General features: G+C 36.9%; 1 protein-coding gene across 3 annotated transcripts in view; it reads left to right on the forward strand.

Annotated features, from left to right (window-relative positions):
• KDM5A (lysine demethylase 5A) overlaps nucleotides 1-12,982 on the forward strand; it is a 144,512-nt gene that overhangs the window by 74,794 nt on the left and 56,736 nt on the right. For all 3 annotated transcript variants that reach the window (XR_008993890.1, XM_036907765.2, XM_036907775.2), the window contains exons 15-20: nucleotides 703-884; nucleotides 1,249-1,373; nucleotides 1,801-1,951; nucleotides 3,275-3,389; nucleotides 5,262-5,617; nucleotides 9,235-9,373. Coding sequence is in view for 2 of the 3 variants with exons in the window: in XM_036907765.2 (XP_036763660.2) it covers nucleotides 703-884; nucleotides 1,249-1,373; nucleotides 1,801-1,951; nucleotides 3,275-3,389; nucleotides 5,262-5,617; nucleotides 9,235-9,373 (1,068 nt within the window). In the remaining variant the exon portion in view is untranslated. The remainder of the gene's footprint in view (nucleotides 1-702; nucleotides 885-1,248; nucleotides 1,374-1,800; nucleotides 1,952-3,274; nucleotides 3,390-5,261; nucleotides 5,618-9,234; nucleotides 9,374-12,982) is intronic.

Genomic DNA, 12,982 nt, shown 5'->3' on the forward strand with positions numbered 1-12,982 from the left:
AAGGGAGCCCTTGCAAATTAAATAGAAGTCTTTGTAGAGTGGACTTCAATACTCTTTATTTTCTTAAACTGGTGTACTGAACTGAACTTTGTCTTTGATGCCTTGCTGAAGTAGATATTGACGTAGTTTAATTTTGTACTTTGTCTTCGCATAAGTCTGTACCTATCAGTGTTATTTTCAGATCATAAGTTGCTAATATATTTGGTTCAAGGGTGTATTATCTTTATGGACAGTATCTCTTTTTTTAATTAATGTTTTTCTTGTTTTGAGGAAAAGGAAAAAACCACAAAAACAAAAGTATACCTTCATGAATTACTTATGGTAAACTTTGTTGTCATTTTGATTCTGCTCAAGAACTGGAACTCCTGTTAGCCACCCCAAAAGTACCTCCTAATTACAGTTTCCCTCCCTCCCCTAAAAAAAAAAATGACTGTTTGACCTTTGTAGTGATAACTTCCTTGTGTTTTAAAAATAGTTCTATCAGTCAAATATGCATTCTTACACACCAGTGTTTATTAATCTTGTGCATTTTTTAAAAATAGGTAATGATTATTTTTAGGAAGTATTTTGATGCTATGCCATTGTAACTTTCCGTGTTCACATCTTTAGTCAGATTTGCCCATAAAACAATTCATTGACTTGAGTTCTTTGATACTTGAAAAACTAGAAAGACTTGATCTGATGATATAAATTGTATTTCAGGGTGTCATGATGTCAGAAGAAGAAGTGTTTGAACTTGTTCCTGATGATGAGCGACAGTGTTCAGCATGCAGAACCACATGTTTTCTCTCTGCTCTGACATGCTCCTGTAATCCTGAGCGTCTTGTGTGTCTTTACCATCCAACTGATCTCTGCCCCTGCCCTATGCAGAAGAAATGTCTTAGGTATCCAAAAGTTTCTTGTAAAACTTCCATTATATTCTTTTAAAACCAACTGTGTTGGATAATTCCCTTCTCTGTGGCTGGGCTGGTAACTTCTTGTGTGTCTGCCTCCCTTCTTGAGGACTAGTTCTTTTAAGTTGGCCCCCAAACTTAGCAACAAAAATTAGTCTTTATCAGTTTATTTAACATGTTCCTTGTCTCTCGCTCAGTTAAAACACTACGGGCTTATTTGATTTTTCTCTCTATGTTTACCAAGACCACATTTACCTGGCCATTGTATTTTTCTTAAGCTGATTGTACTTAAATTTTAATTTATTTTCAAGTTGTTGTTTTTGAAATTTTTATTTCTGTGTTTTTGTTGTTTTAGATACCGCTACCCATTAGAGGACCTCCCTTCTCTGCTATATGGTGTGAAAGTCAGGGCACAGTCCTATGATACTTGGGTCAGTCGTGTTACGGAGGCATTAGCTGCCAACTTCAATCACAAAAAAGGTTAAGTCTCCTCCTCTTGTATGCATGTGCTGTAATTGTCATTTTGAAAGAGGCCTTGGTGTTTTTTTTTTATGTGTTTTTTTCCTCCATTAAGGGAAAATCTTAGGCTTCATGAGATTTGAAACTAACGGGTTGGTTGACTATAGACTTCATTTTCTATTTGAGAATCTTTTCAGTGAAAAAGTTGATACAAAGTGGGACAGATAGCTAACTTGCAGTAGCTAGATACTTTGAGAAGCCATTGTTGCCAATGGAGTAATAACTGACAAAGAAATTGCTTTATCTGAGAGAAGTTGTCTAAGGATTAGGAATAATCACCTGGTCATAAGCTTTTGTTGCACTAGTGAGATTTTCATAGCTGCAGAATATTTTTCAGTGGCTTTTTATGTCTGTGGTCATAGTATATGGCTTTTATTTATTTTTACAGATCTGCTTGAATTACGAGTAATGCTGGAAGATGCTGAGGATAGGAAATACCCAGAGAATGATCTCTTTAGAAAACTCAGGGATGCTGTAAAAGAAGCTGAGACCTGTGCATCTGTGGCTCAGCTGCTCCTGAGCAAAAAGCAGAAACACAGGTAAGACTAAGAAGAGTTGAATTCTCTAGTGGTTTTCTCTTTTTTTCAGAGTAAAAGCCAAAATTTTAACTGGCCTGTGAGTCCTTACTTTACCTTTGACCTCTTGTGGCCATGTCCCTCCCTCCTTCAGTAATGCCTTAATCTTACCTCCTACTACTATCCCTTTCTCGCTCTATTCTGAACCCTCATCCCCTTACAGTTCTTCATACACAGTTAGGCGCATTCCTGCTTAAGCCTTCGTACTTGCTTGGAGTTCTGTCTTCCTCTGGTATTCTGGTGCTTTGTTCCCCACTTCTTTCAAGTCTTTTTTCAGATGCCATATTCTCAGAGAGGCCTCCTCTAATATCCCTTTATAAAATTGCATTCTTTTTATTCTTTTTACCTGCTTTATCTCCCATCCCTGTCATCTCCTGATACACTAATTTACTTATATTATTGTCTGTCTCCTCCTTTCTTTCTAACCCTACTAGAATGTATGCTAGGTATAGAATGTCAGGGATTTTTTCCTTTTTTTCATTGGTTTATTTCTTGTGCTTAGAACAATGCCTGGCATGTAGTAGGTATACAGTAAGTATTTGTAAATAAATAAGTGATACTATAGGCTGAAGGTAGGTGGCAGCAAAGAGTGACCTTGATGGATGCAGGGGAGGGTGTTGTGAAGTATACATCCTTGATGTGATTTAATTTCCTGTGTTAAGTTCGATGTGGTATTGTTTCATATTCATTCCAACACATTCCTTGTATCTGGATGGCTTTTTCTATAGCAGTTCACATTGGGTTTTAAATTACTTTGTATACTTTTATCTACCATTTTATCAGATAACCTTTCTTAGAGACATTGATCAGGAAATCTTCACCTGTCATTGGGTCATTGACCCTCTAGGAGAAGCTGGCAAAGCTTGGGGACCCTCTTCTCAGAAAAGTGCCCATACACAAAAAATTTTGAATCGGTTTCAAAGGGTTTATTGTCTCCTGATCCAAATTAAAGGCCCTTATTATTCCACATTGTTAAACTTCTTGAGGTAGGAGATTGAGTTTTATCAATGAACTTAGTATTTTACTGTGAGGAATTTATTGAATGTTTAAAATGTTTAATAGTTCTAAGTTTGGAGGAACTGTGTAACTTGGAGAGTTGAATCTTTGAGTCATTAACTGAAGAGCTAAAAACCTAATTTGGAAGTAACCACCATTGGAGTGGAATCTCTCGAACACTAGGATTCTGGGATTGCTTGGGTCAGAATTCTAGAGACTAGAAGCCCCTTTAATAACAGAAAGACTGTGAATTTTTCTTACTTACATCTCAATATTATTATTTCACATTAGGCAGAGCCCAGATAGTGGGAGGACTCGGACCAAACTGACAGTAGAAGAATTGAAGGCCTTTGTTCAACAACTTTTTAGTCTTCCATGTGTCATCAGCCAAGCTCGACAAGTAAAGGTGGAGTATTACATTCATTTCATGGGTAATATCTTTTATAGTATGGGCTACTATTTTGGGTAAACAGAATAGTGGTATAGACTAGTATTTTGTTCTGTTTCTTTTCTTACATAAGTGCTTCTACTTAAGGTTATTTTAGTTGGCAGGAAGAATGTCTTGGTTTCATTCTTAGCCTTCAGTTCCCCCTTTACAATTCTGGAACTAATGTTAGTTTATAATTATTTTTTTCTATATAAATTTTAGGCCAGACCCCCATTTAACACAGATGTAATTGAAATGCAAGAAATCAGTTAAAAGAATCTGAATGTATCAATGAGTTACTAGTTCATGAGCTTTTAAAAATGCAGACCTCTGAAATTACCAGGGCCCTGGTGGTTTAATGTATATGTGAAATCTCAAAAGTATGTATCAAATATATTAATCTGCATAGTTTATGATTTTTTGATAGTTGGTGATATGTTTTTATGATTTGACTGTGGGTAGGGTATCTAAAATGTTTTTTTTTTAATCAGGGTTATCAGCTTGTGGAATCTAGCATGATTTTTGTCTTACTCCTTGTCATAAGAGTGTTTTGATAGTTGACTGTGCTTTTCTTCCTCAGAGACTTCCTTCTCTAAACATCAGTGACAACCCACTCTCCAGTTTTCTTAGCTCATTCACAATCAATTCCTTTTCTTTAGTCGTCTTTGCTGTTTGTTTTCTCCTTGGCTTGATTTCTAAGTGTTGGAGTATATTAGGAGTCTAAGCCCTTTATCTACCTTAAGTCCTGATATCTTCTTTTTTGCTCAGTGACATTCAATATCACTTATATCCTGTTGGTTCTCAAATCTCCACCTCTAACTGCCTTTCTTCTTTTCTTGCAGACTTGTATATCCAGTTGCATAGTCTGCATTTCCCTTTGGCAGCCTAAAAGGCATTTTAAAAGCCCTTTAGTAAATCAAAATCCTCAGTTCATTTCCTTTATACCTTATATCCAGTCACTAGTGCTCTCCACAGTGTATCCCAAAGTGAACCATTTGTCATCATCTCCATTGCTTAAACTATGCCCTAAACCATTAGAATCTGACCTTAGATTACTGCAACAGCCTCTTCACTGGTCTCCCTTGTTCTGCTCTTGTCCCTGACAGTTTATTTTTCATTTAGTAGCCAGAGTCATCATGTAAAATATAAATCAAATCATACCACTTCCCTGTTGTTAAAATCATCCAGTGGTTTCCCAGAGCCATTAGAATGAAATGCAAGCTCATCGTCTGTAAGTCACTATGTAATCTGACCTCTGCTTATTCTTTAACTACATTTTTTCCTCATCCACTTTGCTCCTCAGAGCAAGATAACAAGCTCATTCCTCCTCAAAATTTTTTGCAATTATTTGCCCTGCCTTAACTGCTCTTCTTGAGATCTTGTGGTTCCTATCGCTGTCTCATATTAGTTTTAGTTCATCTATCTTCCATGACCATTGCAAAGCAGTATTTTACTTTGTGACCTCTGTTGTGTTGTCCTATTTTGTTTTCATAGCTGAAACATTTGACTCATGTATTCAGTATCTGGCAACTTATATTAAATTGCATGTTTCTTGAATATAAGAACTTCGTATGTTTTGTTTAATGCTGTAAGCCTAGAACAGCGCCTGCATCTGAGTCAGCAGTCATTAAATATTCTTTGAATGAATTAATCATATCTTAAAAGTAGGATTAGGTAAGTAAGTATAGAGAAGCATATTTATACCTGTAAGAATGATACTTATTTGATGTTATGATGGTGAGATTATTAGATGGTCTATAATTTGATAGTTTCCCTGAACTGTGTCTAGTCTTTACTTATTTTGTACCTTCTAAATTTCTGTTTTTACTTTTATTCTTTTGACCTTTTCAGAATCTGCTGGATGATGTGGAAGAGTTTCATGAACGTGCTCAAGGGGCCATGATGGATGAAACCCCAGATTCTTCCAAACTCCAGGTGTTGATAGACATGGGCTCTAGTCTCTATGTGGAACTGCCTGAATTAGCCCGACTGAAGCAAGAGCTACAGCAGGCTCGATGGTTAGATGAAGTAAGACTAACCCTATCAGATTCACAACAAGTCACTTTGGATGTGATGAAGAAATTGATAGATTCTGGGGTGGGGTTGGCACCCCACCATGCTGTGGAGAAAGCAATGGCTGAACTACAGGAGCTCCTTACAGTCTCTGAGCGATGGGAAGAAAAGGCAAAAGTCTGCCTACAGGCAAGGTAAATACATATTGGTGACTTGCCTTTTTAATAACTAAGTCAGGGAGTAGAAAGGGAGAGAATAACGGTCTGTTTCATTAAATATTTAAAGGTCTTGTGCCTTCCTTGACCAATCCTTAAGTTATCACATACTATGTGCACATTGTGTGCAGAGTACTTCGTTAGGCAGTTTCTAACTGATAGAAAGTAGTACTTTGTTTAGAGCATTCCATTACTAAACTAAGGAGCTAAGAAATACAAAGCCCATTGTAGTATGTTATTGTTAACTGAGAGGAATAGAAAAATGCTATAGGAATTCAAGAGGAGGAGAGATGATTGTTAGCTTAGATGGTCAGAAGAGAAACTTGAGAGAAAAGTAAGAACTTAGGTGGATCCTTGAAGAATGAGTAGGATTAAACTGGAAGGGGAGGTAAGAGAAATATCATTAGCTAAGTTTAAGGAATACATAGGGTGTGTTCAGGTGGCAGAAGTTAAATGGGCTCTTTTAGAGTGGAGGAATTATACAGGAAAATAGTGGGAGATAAAAATCAGACATGAGTATGTTAAGCAGCTTCTTTAGCATTGGTGCCCCATTGGATTTGTGAGATTTAAGTAAACCATTCGTGGTTTGACCATGTATCACCTATTTTTTTTCATGAAAGTATTTCTTATATTTACATAATATCTATTGTGAGGATGTGGAAACGGGTAATTAAAGAGATCACATAATTATTAAATAACAGCTGAAACCTAAAGCCTTTCCCACTTCATTCCAAAGTCTCCATGTACTTACATATTTAGCCAGCCACTTATTTTGGATGCATTTGATTAGAAGAGCCTTAGATGATTTAATCAACTGCCTCTTGAGCCAAGGCTCCATGTATTCTGGGTATTTTGCTGTTCAGGTGCCCTGGAGAATATGTACTAAAATTTATCGTAACTTTTCCTATCTGAAACATTCAAATTACTCTGTGTCTTTAGAGTCATGACAGTTCCAGGACGTGGGAGGATATTAAAAGGGAAAAAACTAACTAATTGTGGAATGCAAAACTATGATTTGGTATATCTGATGAGCTGACCATAGTCTACCAAATGAAATTTTATTGGTAGTATTATCTGAAAATTCCTTTCCCCACTTCCCTGTTTCAGTCACCAAGTTTTGGTGATTTGCCTCAAAAATGTCTTCCTCATCTATCTTCCTCATCTCCATTGTCACTGACCTAGTTACAGTACTCCTGTATTTTCCCCTGATCTTTGCAGTTCGGTACTTAAAGGGTACTAATACATAGCACACATTATTTTGAGGTGCTATGGAGACAATTGGGAAAAAGACTCATGAGGTTCCTGCTCTAAAATAGAGCCAACATTCTAGATTCTAGTGGGGAGAGATAGGTGAATAAATGAATGAATGAATGAATTTTGGATAATTAGTTTAATGAAGAAAATAAAATTGATTTAAAAAAATAGAGGAGGATAGGGTGGGTGGGATAGTGGGAAGTAGAATGTAACCTTTTCTAATTCTTGCCAAAGTTATTTTTCTGTAGCACATCCTTAATTCTTATTCTATTTAGAATTAGCACATCCTAATTCTAATATCTTAGAAAAAGATAAAGAATTAGATAAAGAAGAGATAAAGTATTGGTTAACTACTGACCATTCTTTTCTTGATCTCCTCTTCCTTTGGCCTTCTCTGCTTCTTAAGTAAATGCTTTTCTTAAGATTCTGCTCTAGATCACTTTACTTCTCATTCTGTACCTCTCCCTGGAATTTTTATCTAATTTCTGGGCTCCATTACCATCTTCACACTAACTCCAAATTCTCATCTATAACATAGATTTTTTTCGTAGATACCATCTGCCTATTAGATAATTCTGTTTGCTATCCCATCAGTACCTTAAATTCTCCATACCCAAAATTTAATTCATTAACTCCTTCCTATAATCTCTCCCTTTGTTCCTTTTTTCTTTAATTTTTACCATCTTTCACTCATCTAAACAAGCCAGTACTTTGGAAATCAACTTTGACCCCCCCATCAATTTCCTTACCCTCAAAGTCAGTTAATTACCAAGTCATGCTGATATTTCCTCAATATTTCTTACTTTGATTCTTTTCCTTGAGCTGCTGTCGTAGTTGACCTACAGCTGACCGTAGATCACAGCAGCAGGTTCTAATCCATATTCCACACTGCAGCTGGTATCTTCCTAAGTACAGGTGTGACTGTTTGACTCCCTTGTTTAAATCCCTTTGCTTTTTCCATTCCTCTTGGGATGAAGTTCCTTAAGCTGATTTTTAGGGCCATCTGTAATCTGGCTCCTTGTTTAAATATCTGCCCTCATCCCTTGCCATTTTTCTTTTGAATTGTATGTTCCAGACATAGTGATTTTCTGCTCTTGGTTCCTCAGATATGCTGTGTTCATTCTTGTCTCTGGACCTTTGCACATGTTTATTTGTTGAGCTGTGGAACACTTCCCCTCTGCCCACCCACTGTGATGCACCTCTACCACCCCTAACCTTCCTCTGGGCCCAGCTTTCCTGACTAAGTCCTATTCAAAAGGGATAAAAAAGCTTAGAGGTTACCTCTGGGAAGACTTCCTTAATCTGCTAAGTCAAGTAGGTCCTCCTACGAGATACTCTGATAGCATCTTTACTTTCCTTCATCATTACACTTAATGGTGCATCATAACTCATTAGTAATAATCCCTCTCTCCACCCCAAAATTAAAAAGTTTCATGACGTAAGGACTCAATCATTCCTTCCATTAATAATCTCCAGGACCTAGCACAGTGCCTGCACACAGTAGGGTTCAGGAATGATGAAACCATCCCACCCTTAGGAGCTTCCCATTGCTTGCATTGTGAATTTCATGGCTCCCAAGACATCTTGATCTGTGTGCATCTTTCTTTCCTGACAAATTCCCTTACTTCTTGCTCTTACAACTCTTTACCTCACCTTCCATCCTCATACCACCTGCCATCTTAAATTGGATTATCAAGTCTTTTTTAAATGTTTCTCCATGTCTTTTTTCATTATATTCCTATTTTTTTCTTTAACCTTTCACTTGACAAAAATCACACTTTGTTAAGGCCTAGCTCAAGCCCTTCTCAACTCTGAGGCAGAATTATTTTTAGTCCCCAGTACAATTTTTGTATTCTGATTAGTTGTGGATAAGGTCTGTGTACTACTCATCTTTATATATCTCAGTGTTAATGAATGTAGTTTGATTAAATGTACATAGTCAACATTAATGGATTAATGAATTTCTACATTGCTGTGTAACGTGTCTCTGACAATTTCAGACACTGCACAGAGGCATTGTAGAATAGTGAGAAAAGCACCAAAGTAGAGGCAGTTCAGTGGCATGAGAAGAGCATGGGATCTGAGACTCATGCTGAGTCAATATTTTAGGTGTGCATTTTACTACATTAAATCACTTTGGGGAAAATAATCTTTGAACTAAAGTTTTCTTATCTGTAAAATGGAAATAAATAGCTGCTTTGCCTGCCTTATTGGATTGTGCTAAGAATTCAGTGAAATCATATATATGAAAATTCTCTACATATTGTAAAATGTTACCAAAATGTTGGTAGCAATTTGATTTTTCCTCATGCATCTAGATGCCCTATTTTTGTTTTTTTTAGACCACGGCACAGTGTGGCAAGTTTAGAAAGCATTGTGAACGAAGCTAAGAACATTCCAGCCTTTCTACCCAATGTGTTGGCCCTGAAAGAAGCCTTACAAAAGGCTCGAGAGTGGACCTCTAAGGTGGAAGCTATTCAGGTAAGAAGGAGCCTTTTGAATTGTCCTGACATTCAGATAATGCTATCTCACATATCAATCTTGTAAACCTTTAGTTCTTCAGAATATATTAGCCATAGTAAAATAATTGTAGTACTTAAAATTCACTTCTTCTATCTGATTTTATAGTTCAAAATAAATATTACCTATTTAAATATTACTTGTTTCTATTGACTCCTTACTATGAAAGATGATGGGATTAGCTATTTATTTAACTCTCAGTAGTAGTAGGAACTTTTTTCCCCTGCTATATTCCTTGAGTCTTTTCCACGTGCATGAATTACTTTTAAAATGAGGCAGAAAAAGAAAATGAAATGAACATTTACTGAACACCACAATACCCATGGTACTATCTAGTTGTTTGAGAGCATAAGTGTAAAGGAAATATGTAAAGATAGAGCCCAGGCCCTTAAAATAGCATATTCTGTAGTTGAAATAATTTAATTCAAAATAGACTGAAATAAGTATTAAATAGAGTCTAAGTATACTTAAATACATAGTACTTCTGCTGAATTATAAAGACCATTAAGCAGCATTTTATAGTATTCAGTATATAAATACTCTTCATTATAGAACCATCCCCAAAGGAAAAGGAAATCCAACTCTCTCCTAAAGTGCTGTCCCAGAAAGAATATATCCTGGATGGCAAGTTCTAGTGACTTCTGTTTAACTTTTTTGTCAATTGACTTTTTATGGGACCTGCTTAACTGCCATCTATCTATGGTGGATTTTTTAAAATTATCTCTGTTTTTATCAGGAAACCCCTCTGTTTGTTTCATCTATGACCTATTTCAGGCAGTTGGTTGTCCTCAAATGTCTAATAATCTTTATTTGGATATTTATTTATGATTGAAGGACTAAGTTGGCAAGTATGGGTAGTTGTCATGTGTTTTCTCTGTAATTTTGAGGGACTTTTTCTCCACCAAGCCCTTCCCTTTAGTGGGAGGACTGACTTGCAGGCTGTAAGTAAGTGGACAATATCTGTGGACAGGCTAACTCTTATTTAGGATATATAGCTTTGGGGCAGGCTACATCTGGGCTTAGCCAGAAAGTATTCTGTAGTTAAATGGCTATAGTTGGGCACAAGAGGGAGTAGTAGTAAATAGGGGATTTCTTGACTCCATCTGTATTTGAGTTCTCTTTCCTCTTCCAATTAGCTGTCTATTCTTATCCTAGTACCATAGGGATTTAATTAGACCATTATAATACTTATAGGGCTAGAGTCTTTCTGTTACTCTTTTTAAAAATTCACTTGTTTCTTGCCTATTTATTTTCCCACATGTTTCAGTGTAACTTTGAAAATAAATTTCTAGGCAGGTGGATGAATGAATACATGGGAAAAACCTTTTATGGGCACACCTCTTTTTATTGCGCTTCCCGTTGTTGCACTGTAGTTTTTACAGATGGAAGGTCTGTGGCGATCCTACGTTGAAAAAGTCTCCTGGTGTCTTTTTCCAACAGCATTTGCTCACTTAGTGTTTCTGTGTCACATTTTGGTAATTCTTGAACCTTTTCACTATATTTGTTAACAGTGATCCGTGATCTATGATTGCTGATGTTACTATTGCAGTTGCTTTGGGGCACCACAAACTGCACCTATATAAGATAGTGAACTTGATTAATAAATATTGTGTGTGTTCTGACTGCTGCACTGACAGGCTGTTCCCCCCATCTCTCTCCCTTGGCCTCCCTATTCTGAGACGACAATACTGAAATTAGGCCAATTAATAACCCTACAGTGGCCTGTAAATGTTCAGGTGAAAGGAGAGTCACATGTCTCTCACTTTAAATCAAAAGCGAAAATGATGTAGCTTGGTGAGGAAGACATGTCAAAAGCCTAGAGAAGCTTAAAGCTAGGCCTCTTGCTCCAGTTAGCCAACCTGTGAATGCAAAGGAAAAGTTCTTGAAGGAAATTTAAAGTGCTACTCCAGCGAACATATGAATGATAAGAAAGCAAATCAGCCTTACTGCTGATAGAAAGTTTTAGTGTCTGGATGAAAACAGCTACAACATTTCCGTCAGTCAAAGCCTAATCTGGAGCAAGGCCCTAATTCTATTCAATTCTGTGAAGGCCAAGAGAGGTGAGGAAGCTGCAGAAAAAAAGTTTGAAGCTAGCAGAGGCTGGTTGATGAGGTTTAAGGAAAGAAACCATCTTTATAACCTGGAAGTACATGAAGCAGCAGTTGATGTAGAAGCCACAGCAAGTCATCTACAAGATCTAGCTAAGTTAAGTAATGAAGGTGGCTACACTGAACAACAGATTTTCCGTGTAGATGAAACAGACTTCCATTGGAAGAAGATGCCATCTACGTCAATGACTGACTTCAAAGGACTGTCACACTCTCTTGTTTGGGGCTAATGTAGCTGGTGACATTAGGTTAAAGTCAGTGTTTGTCATTCTGGGAATCCTAGGGCCCTTAAAAATTATGCTAAATCTACTCTGTGCTCTGTAAATGAAACAATGCTTGGATGACAGCACATTTGTTTACAACATGGTTTACTGAATATTTGAAGCACCCACTATTGAGGTCTATTGCTCAGAAAAAAATATTCCTTTAAAAATGCTACTTCTCATTAACAGTGTACCTGGTCACCCAAGAGCTCTGATGGAGATGTACAATGAGATTAATGTTTTAATGCCTTCTCACACTACATCTGTTCTTCTAGGCTATGGATCAAGGAGTAATTTCAACTTTCAAGTTTTATTATTTAAGAACTACATTTCATAAGGGTATAACTGCTATAGATAGTGATTCCCCTGATGAATCTGGGCAAAGTCAATTGAAGATTTTCTAGAAAGGACTCACCATTGTAGATGCTGCGAAACATATTTGTGATTCATGGGAAGATGTCACAATACTAACATTAACAGCTTTAGAAGAAGTTGACTCCAACCCTCATGGATGACTTTGAGGGGTTCAAGACTTCCATGGAGGAAGTGACTGCAGATGTGATGGAAATAGCAAGAGAACCAGAATTAGAAGTGGAGCCTGGAGATGTGACTTAATTGTTGCAATCTCATGATAAATCTTGAACAGATGAGTTGCTTCTTATGGACGAACAAAGAAAGTAGTTTCTTGAGATGGAAGCTACTGGTGAAGATGCTGTGAAGATTGTTTACAAGAAAGGAGTTAGAATATGACATAACTTAGTTGACAAAGCAGTGGCAGGGTTTGAGAGGATTGATTCCAATTTTGAAAGAAGTGCTTTGGCTTAAGTGGTATCAAACAGCATTGCATGCTACCAAGAAATCATTCATGAAAAGAAGAGTCAGTTCAAGAAATAAATGCTGGCGAGGATGTGGAGAAATGGGAACCCTCCTACACTGTTGGTAGGAATGTAAATTGGTGCAACCATTGTGGAAAGCAATATGAAGGTTCTTCATAAAATCAAAAATAGAAATATCATTTGACCTAGTAATTCCACTCCTAGGAATTTACCCAAAGAAAACAAGATCCCAGATTCAGAAAGACATATGCACCCCTATATTTATCACTGCACTATTTGCAGTAGGCAAGATGTGGAAGCAACCTAAGTGTTCATCAGTAGATGAATGGATAAAGAAGATGTGGTACATATACACAATGGATT

Source organism: Manis pentadactyla, chromosome 14 (assembly GCF_030020395.1).
Source record: "Manis pentadactyla isolate mManPen7 chromosome 14, mManPen7.hap1, whole genome shotgun sequence".
Lineage (NCBI taxonomy): Eukaryota > Metazoa > Chordata > Mammalia > Pholidota > Manidae > Manis > Manis pentadactyla.